Source organism: Syngnathoides biaculeatus, chromosome 2 (genome assembly GCF_019802595.1).
Source record: "Syngnathoides biaculeatus isolate LvHL_M chromosome 2, ASM1980259v1, whole genome shotgun sequence".
NCBI classification, from domain to species: Eukaryota; Metazoa; Chordata; class Actinopteri; order Syngnathiformes; family Syngnathidae; genus Syngnathoides; species Syngnathoides biaculeatus.
Genome location: NC_084641.1, coordinates 17,341,471 through 17,362,871, shown reverse-complemented (window position 1 = coordinate 17,362,871; position 21,401 = coordinate 17,341,471). Strand labels below are relative to the sequence as shown.

General features: G+C 40.4%; 1 protein-coding gene across 3 annotated transcripts; it reads left to right on the top strand.

Annotated features, from left to right (window-relative positions):
- Positions 1-501: 501 nt before the first annotated feature.
- Positions 502-7,910, top strand: dnajc27 (DnaJ (Hsp40) homolog, subfamily C, member 27). Of its 3 annotated transcripts, none has more exons than XM_061838040.1 (8): positions 502-520; positions 1,344-1,454; positions 3,844-3,926; positions 4,013-4,082; positions 5,321-5,485; positions 5,557-5,679; positions 5,763-5,923; positions 6,680-7,910. In XM_061838040.1, exons 2-8 carry the CDS (start codon positions 1,368-1,370, stop codon positions 6,810-6,812), a joined length of 822 nt encoding a protein of 273 aa, XP_061694024.1. In that variant the 5' UTR covers positions 502-520; positions 1,344-1,367; the 3' UTR covers positions 6,813-7,910. The 3 variants fall into 3 exon arrangements, with proteins under 3 accessions (XP_061694024.1, XP_061694015.1, XP_061694006.1); XM_061838031.1 differs by lacking the exon at positions 502-520 and adding an exon at positions 689-723; XM_061838022.1 differs by lacking the exon at positions 502-520 and having other exon boundaries at positions 1,085-1,454.
- The last annotated feature ends 13,491 nt before the right edge of the window (positions 7,911-21,401 follow it).

Genomic DNA, 21,401 nt, shown 5'->3' with positions numbered 1-21,401 from the left:
AGTAGATAAGACAGTTGAGCATTGCGACAATCTATATTGAATTGCAAGCCTCCCATGACAATTGAGCATATTATTTGGATATCGATTAAATCCTTAAATAGGGGAGGCCATGAACTGACTTAAGAGGTTTTGAGATGAGGTATCACTCTCCCTATCACTTGTCTTGAGTTTTGAGCGAAAATGAGTCACTAGTGCAAGCTATAGTACCGGTGGACTGTATAACAAATGGCAGTTTGGCAGCGAGTGAATGAACACTCACGAAGGAGGCTGTTTGCTTCAAGCTATTCCTGTCAGTCATTGTTCAAATTTACCATCAAATTAAACAAAGTGCACATGTATTTAATCAAAGCACATTAGCTTTGGCTTCCAAAAGTGTGCTAGCTCAATTCAATTACAAAATTGCCTGAAGATAGCTGGGGCAGGTTCTGGCATAGCCACGACCCTAGTGAGGATAAGCGGTACAAAAAATGGATGACTGAATGGGCTACAGCAGGCTCGCTCACCTAGCTTTGGATAAAGGGTACAAAAATGGCTGATTACAGTTAATTTTGGTACGGTTGGTCGGTTTATTGTGAAATATTGTGAAAAGGAAGAGCGGAATCACATTGTTTAGGGTGGTGTTTACGTCATAGATAAAAAGAGATGAAGCTCGCCGAAGCAGGCCAGCTAGCAAGCGTGCCAACCTATCTGCCATCTTGGAAGTGTCGATGTTCCCGTCTCAAGGCAATGCAGTAGTAACTTGTTCATTTCTCAAGCAATTTTCATAAGGTTTACCTTTTAGGTTAACATCACAACTTGTGCTCTCAATTTGACGCTGACAAAAACGTAAACTCATGACCGCGTACAATAAAGTAAAAATGGAAAAAAAAAAAGCACACAAACACACATCTCCTATAGTGAAAAGTAACCTTTTCTAAATTGCAGGGCGTCGTACGAACCAGAATGGGCACAATCCACAGGAATCCTTGGTCTTTTACTGTACTTCCTGTCCACACATGCGGAATGCGCAGTCGATGTTTACACCCAGTTTATCGTTGCCATAGGCACGCAGTTCAAAAGCGGCGACTGGCATCTACCTTTCCATATCTATGGGTTAGCAATGGCGCTAATAAGTCAGTGTTGCTGTATTTTGGCTGCTTTTTACGACGACACTTCCCAAATTATGTCGCTCGGGTCCAATTTAATTCCAATGACATATGGTCATTAATACAACGGAATTGATACGTACAGTAATAAAATACAAGAGATTTGGTTGTGCGTTCTGTTCATTGCTCCAGCTAAGTGCTAACATTAGCCCCACGGTTGTGTTGTGACATAGTCACCTTCTTTGCTTCCTTCCAAAGTTTCAAGTTTAAAGGATTAAAAAGATGGAAACGAACGTGCCGAAAAGACGAGACAACAAGAAACCGCTCCGCGTGAAGGTCATAAGTCTCGGGAATGCTGAAGTAGGAAAGGTAAGCTCTGAATTCAATGACCAACCGTCATTACGACTTAACATTTCTGCGTAATGTCTGAAAGGCATAAATTACTGTACGGATAAGTTATTATTATGATGTATCGTTTGCATTTGGTTAAGTCAAAATCCCAATTACCTTGTCCATTTTTTATGGTCAGGTGTATTTAAAATTACTGTTGGCAACAGTGTTGCTATTCTGGGTGTGAGCTGTGGCTGACAGCAGCTCCTTGCAAGTATTCTAATACACTGCTTGCCCACATTCAAAGTTATTCCACTGCTTTTGATTTCCCCACTTTTTTCTCTGTATGATTTGCCACTTTTTTCACTTCACTCAAGTGATGGCCTATGAACTAGTTGCCAGCCAATTGCAGGCCACATGGAGACAGACAACAGTTGCACTCACAATCACACCTAGGGGCAGTTTTACAGTGTCCAACTAATGCATGTTGTTGGGATGTGGGACAAAACTAGAGTGCCCAGAGAAAACCCACGCAGGCACGGGGAGAACATGCAAACTCCACACGGGGAAGGCCAGGAGTGCACCCTGGTCCTCAGAACTGTTTGGCCAACGCTTTACAGATGCGCCACCATGCTGCCAGCTTTTATTTCAAAATGGAAAAACACCTACACAAGTTCATTGCTGTTTCTGCCATACGGGGAGAGCATTTAATTGTTCTCAACATTACAATATGTTTGTTGCTGATGTAGCTAGTTGTTCAAACATAGATTCTATATTAATTTAATAAAAAATTTAGGATCAATTAAGGGGTCGCACGGTGGCTCAGCTAGAAAACGTTGGCCTCACAGTTCAAAGAGTCGGGGTTGAAAAACCCCCCGCCCCTCCCGTGTGGAGTTTGGATGTTCTCCCCGTGCCTGCGTGGTTTTCCTCCGGGTACTCCAGTTACCTCCCACATTCCAAAAAACATGCAACAATAATTGGACACTCTAAATTGCCCCTGGGTGTGATTGTGAGTGTGGCTCTTTGTCTTGGTGTGCCCTGTGATTGGCTGACAACCAGTTCAGGGTGTACCCCACCTCCTGCCCGTTGACAGCTGGGATAGGCTCCAGCATTCCCCGCGACTCTTGTGAAGATAAGCGGCTAAGAAAATGGATTGATGGATGATCAATTAAGAGGAATTTCCTGTACAAACAGTATTTGAGTGTTCATGCCATACGAGAACATGTGAGTTAATTGACTGCACATCTGGGGAGATATTTGTGACACCTCAAACACTACTTCCTTGTTTGAAATCATGGGAAAATCAAAAGAAATAATCCCTGGAGTCATACAAAGAATTATGGAGCTCCACAAGTCTGGCTCATCCTTGGGTGCAATTTTTCGAGATGCTTGAAGTTGCTATGTACATCCATTCAAACAATTATACACAAGTATAAACCTTATGAGAATGCCCAGCCATCACACCCTCAGGAAGGAGACGGGCTTTGTGTCCCAGACATGACCATGTTTTGGTCCGAAATAAATAAAAAAAAAGATAAATTTTGCAAGCTTATAGAGCTGAGAACACCATATCAACTGTGAAGCATGGAGGTGGCAGCATCATGTTTTGGGGCTGTTTTGTTACAGCAGGAGCTGGAGCTCTTCATAAAATAAACAACATCATGAAGAAAGATAATTACATGGAGATATTAAGGCAACATCTCAAGACAGCAGCCTGGAACCAAAAACTTGGGGTGTAAATGGGTCTTCCAAATGACCATTGATCCCAAGCATACTGTCAAAATGGTTAAAAAGTGGCTTAAGGATAACAAAGTCAATGTCTTCGATTGGCCGTCACAGAGCCTTGATCTGAATCCCATCAAAAAATTTGTGGGCAGATCTGAAAAGTCGTGTGTGAGCAAGGCAACAGACAAACCTGTCTCAGTTCCACCAGTTTTGTCAGGAGGAATGGGCCAGGATTCCAGCAGGGTACTGTCAGAAGCATGTGATAGGTTACCCAAATGTTTGACCCAAGTCATGCAGTTCAAAGGAAATGCTACTCCATACTAAGGGAATCTATGGAAACTTTTGACCTCGAAGAAAATAATATAAAATTCTCTCTCACTGTTGTAGCATTTAACAATTGTAAATCATTTTGGTGATGCTGACTGAATCAAAACAGTAGAGGTTTAGTGTGATTTGACTTCATACAGTGAGACAAAAAATTTAAATGTTTTTTTTTTTTTTACAGTGGTTGTAAACTTCTGGCTTTAACTGAATATTAAATAAAGCCTTTTAAGATAGACTTAGACATCAAATTCACAGTACATACATGTATTTTCCTTCCCCATTTACTATTTTTGCGCAATTACAAAACATTTGAACACCATCGTTGCGTGCAATAAATTCATGTATTATTTGCCTAACTTTATTTGCTAACTCCTTGCAGAGTTGTATCATTAAACGTTACTGTGAGAAGAGGTTTGTTCCCAAATATTTGGCCACAATTGGAATTGACTACGGGGTCACCAAGTAAGTGTGTTCACTGTATTTTCGTTTTGGGTCTCTGACATTTGTATGTATTTGTAATGTGACCCTAATAAAGCAAATGTTGTTAGGGTGCAAGTTCGTGACAGAGAAATCAAGGTCAATATCTTCGACATGGCTGGCCATCCATTCTTCTATGAAGTAAGTCTGCAGAAGGAGTTCTTCACACACCCCTGCGACGCAGCAAAAGTGTTCCAGCATGAAAGGCATACAGATCCACCATTCTGCATAGCTCTGCAGCTGATCAGAACAAGTTTAAAAAAAGAGAGAAATGTTTTTTTTTTCCAAGGAACCAAGGGAAAGGAGCACTTGCCCCAAATAGTGCAAAGCTAGAAATAGTATTTAAAAAAAAAAAAAAATCTCCTAAATGTCAGGGGTGTGGTTCTCCACGGCCCCGTGGGCGTATTCACAAATGCGCGGGGTGGTGTTGCAGATGCGCAGAGTTAAGTCAGGTGTTTCAACAATTTATGACTGGTGTGACGGTCTGAACGCTCCCGGTGCTGAAAAGACTTCTTGTGATTAATGCGCATGCACATATATTTCGTAAATTTCCGGAAAATCAGAAACATCCCCATCCAAGCTGCAACATGTGCCGTTCGACCACTTGTCGCCGAGTGTTCATGTTTGGTATGGACATCTCAGAAAGATGAACACAGCTAACGTACATATATGTATATCTTTTTATCAACTTTTGTTTTAAGGTTATGGTTAGGGATAGTTTATAACGTATGTTCGCTCCCTCTATATAGAAGAAGGGGAACTATGACACCAGGGGATTTCCCAGTAAGCGTCTGCTACGTATCCAGAGTTCCCATGTTAGTAACGCATGCGCATTAATCACAAAGAGACTTTTGAATACGGGGCAGCGCTCAGACCGTCACACCGGAATGGATGACGCTCACTCAACAAGGCGACACAGAAAAGTTGCATAGGCACACAGGATCCTTCGTGCTCAGGTCTCATTGGCATTCTAATGAGTTTGGTATGGACCATCTTCAGAAGTGTGTAAACTGAGCGGGTATACAAAAACCGGAAAATTTTTCATCTAAATTATTTGTCAAAAACCGAATCGCCTGACAACTAGGGCACACGAAAACGTCTGTTCCACAGTAATCACTTGACACGACATTGACATTCTTATTAGCCAGGGCTTTGGCAGCATCTTGTGGCATAATATAGCATTATAGAAAGATAAAAAATATATATATATATATATATTTCTGGGTTTTGCGACAAGTTATCTTATGATTGCTTCCACAGGGGAAAAAAAAATAATATGTAAGTAATGAACTCCAATAGGCATGGGTTCACTGTAATCAGTGTGGTGGAAACACTGCAGCACAGTGTGCTTTTGGATGAGTCCATATGTTCTTGTGCAGGTGCGGAATGAGTTCTACAAAGACAGCCAGGGAGTGCTGCTGGTGTACGATGTAGGTCTCCGGGACAGTTTTGATGCCCTGGAGAGCTGGCTGGGCGAAATGAAACAGGAAATGGGCTCTCAGGCCAACATGGACAGCATTGTGTTTGTGGTCTGCGCCAACAAGGTCTCTTTCGGTCCCTCAGGTTTATATACATCAGACCCCTAAGTCAGGAAGTCACCAGATTGTCTCCGCAGGTTGATCTATTGAAGCGACGCGTGGTGGATGAGGGGGAGGGGCGTCTCTGGGCAGAGTCGCGGGGCTTTCATTACTTTGAGACGTCGGCACAAAGTGGAGAGGGTATCAACGAGATGTTCCAGGTGGGAAAATGTACAGGAGACCAGCTGAGCTCTGAACCTGAATCTAGACTCAGTGTGTCTGTGGCTTTTTTGCTTGTGTCCAGGCCTTCTTCTCCTCCATCACTGACATGTGTGAGAATGGCGGTAAGCGTCCTGTCACAGAGGTCAGTGTGGGGTTCACCAAAGAGCAAGCAGACACTATCAGACGTATCAGAAACAGCAAGGACTCCTGGGATATGCTGGGGGTCAAACCTGGCGCCACACGGTAAATTGACATGAGTAGACATGATGTTATCGGACTTTTCATGACCTCAACCAGTTCCCAGGTCTCTTGCCAATATGTTCTCAAAAAAATCAGCAAGTACTGCACACCTTCACCCCCATTTTAAACCCAACAGTTTTTAACCTATCAAAACATTTAGAATGCACGAGTCAGAAGACCATTACAATAGTCAAGTCTGCTTGAGATAAAAGCATGGATGATGATCTCCTGGTCTGCCCAACACATGCAAGCCCTCACTCCAGATATGTTCTTCAGATGGTAAAAGGTAGTTTTAGTAATTGATTTGATATGAGTTTAAAATCAGACCAGAATCAATCAGAACACCAAGGTTTTAAACTTGGTCTTTGGTTTTTAAAGATAATAAGTCCTGTTATTTACTTACAGCAATCCTCTTTATTGCCAAATACAATTACCTCAGATTTGCTGTGGGTTAGGTGGCTGTAAAATATTTTTTTCAATTATTTCATTCTTCAAACAAAAAAAATAAACAAATAAACTACTACATTTACAAGCAACCTGCCCTGTCTTTCCAAATTTAAAATTAGCCCGAGTGGCCAATAAAACTGAGTTTCCCCACCGCTGGTCTAATGTGTACTAGATTTTATTTGTTGATTGCTTTATAGGTCTGTCATATGAGATGTGGCATGATATGTAACTTGTTTTTTTGTATAGTGAGCTGCAGTCTGTCGTGAAGCGAATTGTTTTTCTTTCTTCCTTCCTACCTTCTTTTTTTTTCAGTGAGGAGGTCAACAAGGCCTATAGGAAGCTGGCAGTACTGTTGCACCCAGACAAATGTGTGGCCCCTGGCAGCGAAGATGCTTTCAAGGCAGTGGTGAACGCACGCACTTCACTGCTGAAGAACATCAAATGACACAACACACACAACACATCTAGTTTCACTGTTCCTAATTCATCAGCACTTTGGGTCCCACCTCTTCTGTACCATACTACACTCGCTGCCAACCCCATTTTACAACATCTCTCAGTGCGTGCACTTATGAATATGTAACAGCTTACATTTAACGTTTTCATCTCACTAGTAGAATTTCTCTTAGCAAAGTTTTTTTTTTTTTAAAAGACATTTGTCATTTCTTTTTGCATTTGTCGCATGTTTGTGAGCAAGTGCAAAGCAGTCGCCAGCAAAAGCAGAACAAAAGTCAGTGTCTCCGTGAATGCCAGTAATATTACAAACGTAAAGCTAATTTATTCTGAATTCATTTTATTTATTATATTATTACATTTGGAGAGTTACATGGATTGAAATCTACCTCCAAAATGTGTTTGCATTCTGAATAAATGCAAATGCATCAGTTTGCCTTGCTAATTATGCATGTTGTATTTAAAGGAGGCATTTGCATTTTTTTTTACACAATTTCCAACTGTCTTAACATGCCTGTGGTATGCTTTCATCAAAATCAACCAATATACAGTTGAGATACAACATACAAGTTTCACTTTTTGAAACAAAATCTTTAATGAAATGGACTTTCCCTCGATATTGATTTTTTTTTTTTAAACTTACCTGTACTTTCATCTGAAAGTCTTTTTGAGTTGGTGGTCATGTCACTTAAATGAGCGATCATTCATCTACCGTGGAAGCAAGGGCGAGTACAGATTTTGTGACAGTAACAATCCAGGGCAGAGCTAATGGGTTATGGCAATGGGTGGGGTGGGGGTCGGGGGATTTGGGGAGTGAATGTTCTTAAACAGAATAAAAGCATTTTCAGTCATGGAGGCAGCACTTCGCACACTACCCTTTATATCCCATGTCATTACATCTATTTCCGGGTGGCAAGAACTCCACTGTCACCACAAGTAAACTAACCCATTTGCTTTTCAACATTTGAAAATAGAAATAGTAGAAACTCAGACAGAGGGCCTCTGGAAAGTCTAACCTCTTAATCTTTTATACAACAGGATTGTTTCAAATGAATTTCACCCCTCTTAAAGCAAGGGGTGTCACAATTTATGCATTTGTTTGTGCATTTGTTTCATTTTGTTTGTTTTTGAGAGTACTAGCAACCCCTGCTCATTTTAACTGAAAAGATGTTGCACTTAAAAAAATGTATTTGTGGTGTATGCATGTTGAAAAACAGAAGTACCAGAAGTACCAAACCTACTGCTATCCCAACCTGGATGTATTTGTACTTTATTCGAATTAAGTGTTAATGCAATAGAAATTCATTATTCTATCTACAATTAACTTGCGTTGATTCGCTTTCAAGAAACAACAGAAATCCATGAAATTGATAAATGATTCATGCAATCAAATCACATTGGTAGAAGATCAGGGTAAAATATTTCAATTAGATTTTGAGGCATGTGATTGTTTTGTATCAGTCATATTGTTCTGTATGAAGAAATATTGTCCTTGAATCAAATGGGTGACCACAAATCATCATTCAAATCAAAGTGTTAAGATAAATCATCTCCAGAATCTGACTCGTGAACGTGATCGCCAAAGGACCGGATAATTATTGACTTTTTTTTTTTTTTGTTCCCTGGTTTAATGGCAAAGGTGTTCTTTCGCAGGTACTACTGGATTTAGGTTTTTTTTTTCTTTTCTAAATGGAACTCAAATCAAACCTAAACCTTTTGGGGTATATTACGCAGCACAAGGCCAAAGCAACCATTTTTTTGTCGTTGTTTTCTGTTTAAGTCAATGGTAGTCGATCACTTTTTGGAAGTACCCAAGTGCCTATTATTTATAAACTGGAGCAATTCCATTCATACAGCGGGCACATTGCCAAACACGAATACCGTCATTGCTCTCCATGTTGGAAACGTCACTGAGCATTCATGTAGAGTATATGGTGCTTTTGAGAAGTTAAAGCTTTTGGCTAACCCTAATCTGATCATCTTTTTTCTGTTAGTCTTTTGGGCTTGCCGTGGTGTTTCAGAAAGTGTTTTTCAAATAACGAATACATTATTATGAACTGGCTGCACTGCTAAATCACAATCTGTCAAAACAATGGCTCACTCACAAACACATTTCTAGAAATATGTACCTCACATCAGATTCACTTAGTTTTTGCTGCCCTCCTCCCATCAGTGTTCATTTTTTCATTGTGAATCTCTAGATAGAAGCTACAAAATGTTGTCACATTTTATATTTTTCACAAATCTAATGAAATTAATTGATGGTCATCCATCTTTCCTTTTTCCGTATAGCTTATCCTCACTAGGGTTGCGGGTGTGCTGGCGCGTATCTCAGCTGACTCTGGGCAAGAAGTTGAACTGGTCGCCAGCCAGTCACAGGGCACGTAAACTGCAAGAAAGAATTATTGGCTCATTTCTCAAATTCGTATCAGTTTCCTCACTTTGTTTAAGATCATCAAAAAAAAAAAAAAAAAACAACAGACAACTATAATCCATGTGAACTTAAAGTGCTGTTTTTAAATGATTACATTTTTTTTAAGGAAAAAATATTTATACACAGTTAACGGGCCGAGTGTGAAAAAGTAATAGTCCCGTAAACGTAATAAGTGCCTGGGCCATCGTCAGCAGCAACAGGCAGCATCAAGCTACTTCTACTACTGGCAATGAGTCCTTCACATGTGTGAGGGCATATTTTGCCCCACTCCTCTTTGCAGCATTGTTTGAATTCAGCAACATTGGAGCACGAGCAGCCTTTTTAAGGTCACGCCACTGTATTTCAATCAGATTCACTTTGGGACTTTTACAAGGCCCCTCCAAAACCTTCACTTTCTTTTCATAAGCCATTCCAGAGTTTCACTAGCTGCTGTGTTTTGGTTTGTCTTTCTGCTGTAGAAACCAAGGCACTTCAGTTTAAGGTAACAAACTGATGGCAGAACGTTCTCCCCTATGATTTTTTTTTAAGAGCAGCATTAATGCTGCCATCAATCACAGCACATTTTGCAGATCCTGAAGGAGCTAAGCAGCCCACGACCATAACACTACCGACACCATGTTTGACTGGTGGTGTGATGTTCTTTTTCTGAAATACTACTGCTACATTTGAAGCACAAACATCATGGGAACATTCAGCCATCACACCGCTCAGGAAGAAGAGGGCCTCCGTGTCCCAGAGCTGAACGTGTTTTAGTCCAAATTGTGCAATTCAACACCAGAACAAAAGCCTTGTGAAAATCCTGGCTGAAGCTGGTAAAAAGTATCATTATCCACCGACATGGCCTGAAAGTCCACGTACCGAGAATGAAGCCATTACTGCGAAATAAATAATAAAGACAGGTTACAGTTTGCAAAAAAGCATCAAGACAAAAATCTGGAGATATGTTCTCTTGTCTGATTAAACTAAAGTGGGCCTGTTTGGCCAAAACAACCAGTGTTACATCTCGGGGGAAAAAGGGGGAAGCTCGTAGGCCTAAGAACACCATACCAACTGTGAAACATGGGGGTGGCAGCATCGTCTTGTGGGGCTGTTTTGTTGCAGCAAGAACTGGAGTTCTTAATTAAAATAGACAGCATCATAAAGAAAGACTATTACCTTGCGATGTAAAGGCAACCTTTCAAGACAGGAGCAAGGAAGCTAAAAGTTGGGTGCCAATGAGTCTTCCAAATGGAGAAGGACCCTAAGCATACTGCCAAAATGGTTAAAAAGTGGTTTGAGAATAACAAAGTCAGTCTTGTGCACCCATCACAAAGCCCTGAGCTGAATCCCATCGGAAAATTTGTGGGGAGTTCTGAAAAGGGCTCGGATTCCAGCAGAGTACTGTCAGAATCTTGTGAAAGGTTACCCAAAACATTTGACCCAAGTCCTGCTGTTCAAAGGAAATGCTACTCGATACTAAGGAAATGTATGGAAAACAATGTCAAATTCTCGAAAAAATTCCGTCAATATTGTGGCATTTAACAAAAATAATTTCGGTGAGTCTGAGACAAAAAAACGAAACGTGATTTGCACAGTGTATGTAAACTTCTGGCTTCAACTGCAATATTCTCCCAAAAGTGTAGGAAGTCATTCAGATGTGTATTTTGCAAAAATAAATGGAGCCTTTATGTTGTTTTTGGTCAGCAGCGGTTTTGGCCTTGGAAATCTGCCATTGGTGCCATTTTTGCCCAGTGCCTTCCTCAATGTTCTCTCAAGAACATGGATCTTAACTAAGACAAGGGAGGCCTGCAGTTTTTTCGAAGTTGTCCTCAGTTCCTTTGTAACCTTCTGGATGAATCTTTGCTGTTCTATTGGTGTAATCTTCAGAGGCCTTGGGTGTGATCAATGTAAATTAACCAAAATCGGGATTAATCTATTCATTTTCCATAGTTCATTATTTAACAAAGGGGTAAGTACTTTTTCAAACAAGGCTAGGGGATTGAATAGCACCCCCCCTTAATAGATGAAATCACCTTTCAAAAAGATGTTAAATTCACTTGGGTTATAGATGTCTCTTTATATTTGTCTGATCTTAAACATTGAAGGATGCATGCAAAAATATATGATTTTGAGAAGGGGATCAATTGTTTTTCACGGCACTGGAAAAAAGCAATCGTTCATACTCACATGGACACCTATGGGCAATTTAGAGTTATCATTTAACCTGCCATGCATTTTTCTGGATTGTGGGAGGAAAACTGAGTAGCCGGGGAAAGTCCACACAGGCACGGGGAGAACATGTATACACCAATCGGCAACCATGCCGGCTCATTTATGATAAAATGTGTCAAAATGTTATATGTACATATACACACACACAGTATAGAGAGATAATGTGTGTATATATGTATGTGTGTGTGTGTGTATGTGTGTGTGTATATATATATATATATATATTTTATATATATATATATATATATATATATATATACACACGCACACAAAAGGGCAAACAAGTATTGAGTCATTCACCAATTGTGCAAGTTCTCCCACTTAAAAAGATGACAGCTTTAATTTTCATCATATATACCTCACCTATTAGAGACAATTTTTTTTTTAAATCCAGAAAATCACTGATTATTTTTAAAGCATTTATTATCAAATTGTGGAGGAAAATAAATACTTGGCCACCTACAAACAAGCAAAATGTCTGGCTCTCACAGACCTGTCCCCCTTCTTATTAAGCCAGTCCTTGTCTAGGCCTGTCTGAAGTTTGGTAGAGAGCCTTAAGATGATATCAAAGAGGATTAGGAGGATGTCATGTGGTCAGGTGAAACCAATATAGAACATTGTGGTAAAACTCAATCAGTTGTGTTTGGAGGAGAAAGAAACCTACTGTGAATCATGGGGGTGGAAACATACGTTCAAGGTGTTTTTCTACAAAGGGACCAGGATGACTGATACGTGTAAAGGAAAGAACGGACTGGAGCATGTGTCATGGAAGTTTGGGTGAAAACTTCCCTCGGTTAGGAAGGGCATTGAGAATGAAAAGTGACTGACGATGACGATTCAGCATGATAATGATCCCAAACACACCGCCCAAGCAACGAAGGAGTGACTACGTGAGAATAATTTCAAGGTCCTGGAGTGGCGATGCCAGTCTCCAGCTCAACCCCATAGAAAATCTTTGGAAGGAGTTGAAAGTCCGTGTTGCCCAACAACAGCTCCAAAAGACCACTGCTCTAGAGGAGATCTGCATGGAGGACTGGAACAAGATACCAGCAAACGTGTGTGAAAACCATGTGAAGACTTACAGTTCAGAGCGTTTGATCTTTGTCATTGGCAATAAAGTGAATACAGTATACCAAAGTTTCAAGATGACCTTTTATTGATGAAATACTGTTCTTATTTTCATCTATAATTTGCTGATAAATTCTTTAAAAATCCAGATGGTGTTTTTCTGTATTTTTTTCCCCCAATTTTGTGTATTACAGGTGAGGTATATAGGTGATGAAAATTACATTCCTTTTTAAGTGGGAGATCTTGCACACCATGGCTGACTAAATACAGTACTTTTTTTGCCCCAATGTGTACATATTTTTTTTTCGATCTATTGTCCACATAAACACAAGTTGTTTTTCCTCAAATGAGTCTGTCCACTTAAAAGCTGACATGATAGAAAACCCAGTAAAGAAACAGATTAAAGAATGTAATTTGTGAAATATCAACAGCCGTCTTTTCTTCGTATTGCAAAAATAATTTTTACTTGTGTACACTGTAAATTTAAGTGTATTCGTGCTTCTGTACATCTGTGAACAATGCATGTCGCCATTATGGGAATATAAATTGATGTAGAAAATGTATTTTATAGGTAATATTTTAATGAAAAGAATAAACTGTTTGAAAGTCAAGGCATGGACGGTTTTTATTATAATTACAGTTATTATAAGTTTTGTCTGGCTTTTCACAAAGGCGCATATAAGCACAGCGTGTTCCAAAATATTTGACTGGCCATTACTCGGGCCATTGTCTGAACCTTCATTAAATCGCAGTTCATCTGTTGTGTCCCTGCTATTGCGCAGATTTTTAAACAGTCAAAGTTGGATGTTTTGGAGACAAGGTTAGAGAGAGGAGACTTAGATGGTTTGGACATGTTCAGAGGCGAGAGAGTGACTATGTTGGTAGAACGGTGCTGAGGATGGACCTGCCAGTCAAAAGAGCGAGAGGAAGACCAAAGAAAAGGTTGATGGATGTAGTGAGGGAGGACATGAGGACAGTGGGTGTTAGAGAGGAAGATGCACAAGATAGGCTTGGATGGAAAAAGATGACACTCTGTGGCGACCTCGAACGGGACAAGTCGAAAGGAAAAGAAGAAGAAGAGGTAGCTCCTGACTGACAACATGTGAGTAAATTAATGGCACACCTGGGGTTGTATTCAAGACCACAAGTCAAACACTGTGCTTCCTTATTTGAAATCATGAAAAAATCAAAAGAAATCAGCCAGGAAATCAGAAGAATCCTGGACCTCCACAACTCTGTCTCATCCTTGGGTGCAATTTCCAGATGCTTGATGATGCCGTGTTAGTCTATTCAAACAATTATACGCAAATATAAACATCATGTGTCCATAATTACGCCGTTCAGGTTCTAAACCTATATTTAAAAATTTCCATCCATCATCCAAAAATGGAAAAAGTGGGACCCAAGTCTAAACCTACCAAGAGATCGCCATCCATCTGAATTGACAGAAAGTGAGCGAGGAGGGCACTAGTCAGAGAAGCTACTAAAAGGTCTATAGTCACTCTTTAGGAGCTTCATAAATTCACAGCTGACATGGGGAAATCTGTCCAGACAGCTACATGTTGTGTACGCCACAAATCTTTTCAAGATGGCCACTGTGGAAAGAAAGGCAGAAGATGTTCCGTTTGCCATATATGAGAAACTGTAAATGTGTAATAAGGCCCTTGGGTCAGATGAGAACAAAGTTGCATTCTTTGCCCTAAATCCCTCCATCCATTATCTGAGCTGATCATCCTCACAAGGGTCGTACAAAACGCGAATACGGCTCATCGTCCACCATCCCCATTGTGAAACTGGGTAGAGGCAACTGCATACTGTGGGGACTGTAGGGAAGATGGTCAGAGTTGATGGATGGAGCTAAATAAATGCAGTTTGGGAATCCTGGAAGAAAACACGTTGGAGGTTGCAAAATTTCTTGAATTATACAATGTTTGATTCACTTCTGTTTCCTGCGTCAGTTTTATTGCAAACGTCTTCTGGAAGTGACCAATAAACAACTTGAAACAAACACACCTTGCCTTATTTGGAGGCGAACTTTGCAACGGAGAGGTGTAGTGCATTTCATACACAAGGTAACAATGTGCTCTATGTGATTAAAAGCATTTAAAAACAAAAATAAAAGTACAATTAAAACAGTCTACAGTGCCAAAATATTTGAAAATACTTTTAAAAGAATGGGAGGAAAAAGGATAACTTGCGAGTGTACAAATACTATAATACGATTTTATTTCTAATATCGCTGAATACTCAAGTGTTTTCAATAAGTTTATCCACATCCATTTTTCTTGACTGTTTTATGAATAATGTGTCTGTGACGTGGTTGACATCTATGAAATTTGTTGTTTCAATGTAAAAGCCTTTGAACACTAAATAATACATATAGGAAAAGTGGGTGTGTGTTTATATGTATAATGTATATATGTATGTGTGTGTGTGTGTGTGTGTGTGTGTGGAGGCGGCACAGTGGGGCAGCTGTAAAGCGTTGGCCTCACAGTTCTGAGGACCCTGGTTCAATCGCGGCCCTCCCTGTGCGGGTTTCCTCCGGGCACTGCGGTTTCCTCCCACATCCCAAAAACATGTAACATTAATTGGACACTCTGAATTGCCCCTAGGTGTGATTGTGAGTGTGACTGTTGTTTGTCTCCATGTGCCCTGCGATTAGTTGGCAACCAGTTCAGGGTGTACCCCGCCTCCTGCCCGTTGACAGCTGGGATAGGGTCCAGCACACCCCGTGACCCTTGTGGGGATAAGCGGCAAAGAAAATGGATGGATGGAAGTTAAAAAGGGCTTTGACCCCCAACACATCTGAAGAAGGAATGCTCAACACTTATTTGACGCCTCTTTTGTCAGGCATGCTGAATTCTGATGGTCACAAGTTGAACACGGGTTGCTGCATCAACAAGCGTGAAAACCGACACATTTGATACGGCGCGACTGTGTGACAAAGTGGTGTGGGAAGTCACCTCATGTCAAATCAATAACGCATTTGTCAGCCATTTGCCGTAACCATTTACAGTCAAGGCCTGAATTAGAAACTTGGTTCCTGTAAAACCCCAAAATTTTCTTTATTTATCTACAGACAGATATTTGCCGAAAAATGTGTGCACGCTTGTCACGGGCAGTGTAGTGCAGCCGCCGTGTTCAATCGTTTTCCTGTGAGGTCCAAATACTGAAAAACCGATACAAAAGCCACTTTCACATTCTTCAACCTTAAAGGTCAAGTATCATGCGTATAAACATTCTAAAATAGATATTGTAATGAAAAATACATATAACATTATTCACTTCAATGTCTATACGAACGAACGCGTCATCAATGCGCAAAGTTGCGGAAGTCTCATTTGACATCCAATTGGTCACCATATTGCCTGGATCGTCTGCTCATTATGTCACACCGCGACATTTGCCATTGAAAATGCGCTGTGCCACCTATTATGGGACACGGAAGCTCTTTTCAAAGAAGAGAACATCTCACAATTGACTGTAGTGACCAGGGCTATATTACCCAATCGTTTCGAGCCATATTTAGATGATATGTGGATCACTTCTCACAAACAACAGACTCTCAGACAGTATGTATGAGCCAGCCCGATCGAGGCCGTGCAAGGTGCCGATGGGTACATTAACATATTTAGCACCCCTGATTTAAGTGCACGTGTGAGGATTATGTCCCACCCCAAACTATTATTTTTTTTCATAGCTGTATACACACTTACCTGTCATTTGGAACCCACGAAGCGCTCGTCCTTTGCACCCGTGAAATCCATTTTTCATGACGAACCAGGTCTTTTTGAAAAGTATGAAGAGCAAATCCATCCTCCCGAGTGTTCGGACAATGTCCAGCAATGCAACGAGCCAGCATTTTGGCTAACACGAAGGAACAAAGAGCTACCTTCCAGGAGGTAAAACTAGTATAAACACACGAGATCGCCTGACTGGGCTCCTGCTAAGAATGTCACTTCCTGCTACTTCTCTAAAACAAATCCCTCGAGAGGATTTTCATAGCAGGAGTTACAAAAAGCCATATACGTCAAAATCCTGTTTTATGGTGGAAAAAATGCATGGGTCCATTCCGATTGGCTTTTTTTCATTAATAACATCCTAAAAATCATGCATTTCATGACAGTGGACCTTTTATTTGGGGAAATACAACATAGCGTTTGTTGCCTTACGAAAAAGCTTTCATGTGAGAATGAATAGCATTTTAAAAGCAATTTATATTTGAACACAAATGATGGTGTTACATATTTTCACAATATAAGCGTCATGCTTTGCAAAAAAAAAGAAAAAAAAATCTCACTATTATACTGCCTCTTAGTGGCCAGGCCAGACACGCCAAAAGGAGCAGCACAATGAAATGGATTGCAGCAATAAATCATAATGCACAAACTGTTTGAATCCTTACCTGCTATTTAATTACATTACTGTGTTTTTACAAATTACATTGTTAAAGAATGATATTTTTCATGAGGAAAAACAATTTTTTGATGGGGGTTTGTAACACATTTTTGGCAGCTCCATTCATTTCATTGAGGAAAGATAATTTGGATCACGAATATGGTCACAGAAGAAATTAAACTCATAACTCAAGGCACTACCCTATCTATATTCACTAGTTAATCTTTATCTTTGTATATCGTCACTTGTGGGTGGAAACTCCAATAATGCTTTGGTCGTTTGGCCAGTTTCATTTTATTTCCACAAATGCAGCCAACAGTATCTAGAGACCCTTGATTAAAAAAAAAAACAAAAAACAATACAGTACAGCACAGTTGATATATATTTAAAAAAAAGTGTTCCATTTCTGAAATCAATGAATTTCTACAGAGAACAAAAATTTTTACGTGTGCATAAAAAAAAAAAAAACATTTTAAACTGAAAAGTGCTTGGTTGAAGCTTAGTTCCAAACAAAATCCTCAATTTTTCAATTTGGGTCCTCCTTGTATTCATGAAATTCAAACCCAACTATCCACCTCCAACCAACAAAAAACATCTTTAGAAATATCAATAACACTAGTATAGTACAGACATATACGAATTTTCATGGGTACAAGAATGCATCACATGTCCTCAGCAGTAATTGTCATTCGTAGGAGACAAAGAATATATTCCTATATCATATTTTCCGTCTTCATATTTTTGTTCAAATGTTTGTTGCCTTACAGGTGAAAACATTGCTGTACCGATGCTATTTGTTCACTTTTTTCTGTTGTGTTGGACTGTTTACATGAAGCTAAATCAGCGGTTTTCAAACTGGGGAGCCCGGCGTTATGACAGGGGACGGTGGGGCGCGGGGGGTGCTACCATGAAGACTTTTCATTATTCAGGTAAACCCAGCAGATGGAGCGAGCAAGCACACAATCCCACACCATCCACTCAAATGACTGCAGGAAATCAAGATGTTTAATTTTAGCAGAAAAAAAAAAAGTTTAGATTTTTGTTTATTTTTGGGTCGCTTGGTAAACTCGGCAGTGTAATTTTTCAATTTGTAAAGTGACCAATGCAGTGATTCATGGAGATATGTTTGTCATTCCCAAGTTCTAATGTTTACAAGCTAATGCGTAAAAATGCTAAGACCGTGCGTATTTTCATCTACAAAAACGGGGGCGGTGGCAAAAGAAGTTTGGGAACCACTGAGCTAAGTGGACTTTCCCAAGGCAAAGTCATGCGCTTCTTGAAAACTCTCCATGTAATTGTTTCGGATTTAATTCCGTTTTCTGTTTACTTTGGGCAGCACGACTGGTTAGTGCATCCACCTCGAATTCTGAGACTCAATCCATCCTCAACTGTGTGGAGTTTGCATGGGTTTTCTCCAGGAATTCTGGTTTCTTTCCAGATCCCCAAAACATGCACGGTATGTTAATTCAAGACTAAATTTACCATAGCTGTGAATATGAGTGTGAATGATTAATTGTTTCTTTGTCCTCTGCGATTGGCTGGCGACCAGTTCAGGCTGTATGGCCGCAGTTACCTGGGATCCACTCAAGCATACCTGCGACTCTAGTGAGGATAAGCGATGTTGAAAATGAAAGGATGGATAGATGTTTGCTTGGACGTTAAACCTCTGCAGTGAGTGCCATTAAAGAGGTCTTTATTGTGGAATTTTCCACGTTCACTGCTACCATGCGGTAGTAACTCAAATATTTCCTTCGACGTCCAATTTTAATAATGTCAGCTCGATGGCTCGTATCTCAGAAAGGCGTGTGACTGGTGTTTCAAGACTATCATTATTTTCATCCATCCATCCTTTTTCTGCACCACTTATATGAATATAATGCAGCAACTTCCTCCTTCCTGCCCTGCGTCTAAATACTGGACCTAACTGATGATGATGGCTGACAACTGGCGACACAGGCGACTACGGCCACTAATGACTACTAAGAAATTGGAGTACTGAAGTACTTGCCCACTAATCCCAGGAATATGACACTAAAATCCATTTTAGTACAGTAGACACAAGTACTATCTGCTTGAGAACACCCCCCCCCCACCAATACAATGACGTATATTATTGTTTTTTTTGGGGGTTCCTTTGGGAAAGGTCTTTTGGTGTGAAAGATAATCATTAGCCATTCATTTTCTTAGCCGCTTATCCTCACAAGGGTCACAGAAGTGCTGGAGCCTATCCCAGCTCTCTTCACACAAGCGGCAGGGTGCACCCTGAACTGGTCGCCAACCAATTGCAGGGCACGTGGAAACACAACAGTTGCATTCACAATTGCACCTACGGGCAATTTAGAGTGTCCAATTTAATGTTGCATGTTTTTGGGGTGTGGGAGGAAACCAGAGTGCCCGGAGAAAACCCACGCAGGCACGGGGAGAACGTGCAAACTCCACAGAGGCAGGGCCGGGATTGAATCCTAGACCTCAGACTGTGAGGCCGACGCTTTACAGCTGCGTCACTGTGCCGCCTGAAAGGATAACAATTGTGGTATTTTTATCCCTGTCAAATGTCACAGTACGCAGTTTACCTTAAGTGTATTTTTTCCCTCCTCCTCAAGTAAAAACAGATTCACATCAGCAATATTTACGGCTCTTTGACTTGGGAAACCAGCCACCTGTAAATAATTACAGTCCCTTAGCTCTTGCGTTGCTTTCTCATGTGACAAAGTTCACGTTTCTCAACCTTTATTGAGCACAGGCCCATATTTGACAAGAGAAAACTGTTGTGGCACACCACTAATGCACAAATAAAAAAAAAATACATACTGAAATAGTAACGAGCTTCAACTCTAATGCATTTACTTACTGAATGAGAAATGTCGGCCTGTTTAGTTGCCCACAAAGCTTCTTATTTTGTTGTATAAATGGCAGCAGGAGGATGCAGTGAAGTGGAGTGGAAGACATTCAATTGTTCTTCCTGTCGCCGGCAAACTTGGAAGAACACATTTTCAGACAAATTAGGTAAATCCGAACATTTTATCTCTCATGATGCACTGACAGTCGGTGCTCCAGATTAATCTACAGTGAAGAAAATAAGTGTTTGAACATCCTGCTAATATTCCAAGTTCTCCCACTTAGAAATCATGGAGGGGTCTGAAATTTTCATCATAGGTGCATGTCCACTGTGAGAGAGATAATTTAAAAAGAAAAATCCAGAAATCACAATGTAGAATTTTTTAAAACGATCTATTTGTGTGATACAGCTACAAATAAGAATTTGAACACTTGAGAAAAGCAATGTTCATATTTGGTACTGTTGCATTTGTTTGCAATTACAGAAGTCAAACGTTTTCTGTAGTTGTTCACCAGGTTTGCACACACTGCAGGAGGGATTTTGGCCCACTCCTCGACACAAATCTTCTCTAGATCAGAAGATCCTTTCTGGGCTGTCGCTGAGAAACAACACGGAGTTTCAGCTCCCTCCAAAGATTTTGTATTGGCTTTAGGTCTGGAGACTGGCTAGGCCACGCCAGAACCTTGACATGCTTCTTACGGAGCCACTCCTTGGTTTTCCTGGCTCTGTGCTTCGGGTCATTGTCACGTTGAAAGACCCAGCCACGACCCATCTTCAATGCTCTGGCTGAGGGAAAGAGGTTGTTCCCCAAAATCTCACAATACATGGCTGCGGTAATCCTCTCCTTCGTACAATGCAGTCGTCTGGTCCCATGTGCAGAAAAACAGCACCAAAGCATTATGCGACCACCCCCATGCTTCACAGTAGGGATGGTGTTCTTGGGATGGAACTCATCATTCATCTTCCACCAAACATGGTTTGTGGAGTTATGACCAAAACATTCTCCCATGACTCCTCTGTATCATCCAAATGGTCATTGGGAAACTTAAGAGGGGCCTTGACATCTGCATGATTTCAAACCAGCTAACAACCTCACACAGGTGCATCCGATTCAGGATAATATATAGAATGGTGGTGGACTTTTAAAGGCAGACTAACAGGTCTTTGAGGGCCAGAATTCTAGTTGATAAACAGGTGTTCAAATATTTATTTGCAGCTGTATTATTCAAATACAGTAAAGCGTTAAAAAAATCATACATTGTGATTTCAGATTTTTTTTTCTTTTTAGATGATCTCTCTCACAGTGGACATGCACCTACGATGAAAATTTCACACTCCTCCATGATTTCCAAGTGGGAGAAATTTCAATATAGCAGGGTGTTCAAATACTTATTTTCTTCACTGTATTGTTTCCCTCACACTATGTGATGATTTATTTACATAAGGCGCATTAAAACAAAATTGGACCAGCAGCTCCAAATACCAGAGACCAATTCTTTGTGTGTTTGTATCATACTTTGCAACTAAAGATGATTCTGATGCTCAAAAATATCAATCCCAGGAAGGCTGCTGGTCCAAAAGGGATTACAGGCCAAGAGCTCAAAACAATCTGCAGGACATCAACATCAAGT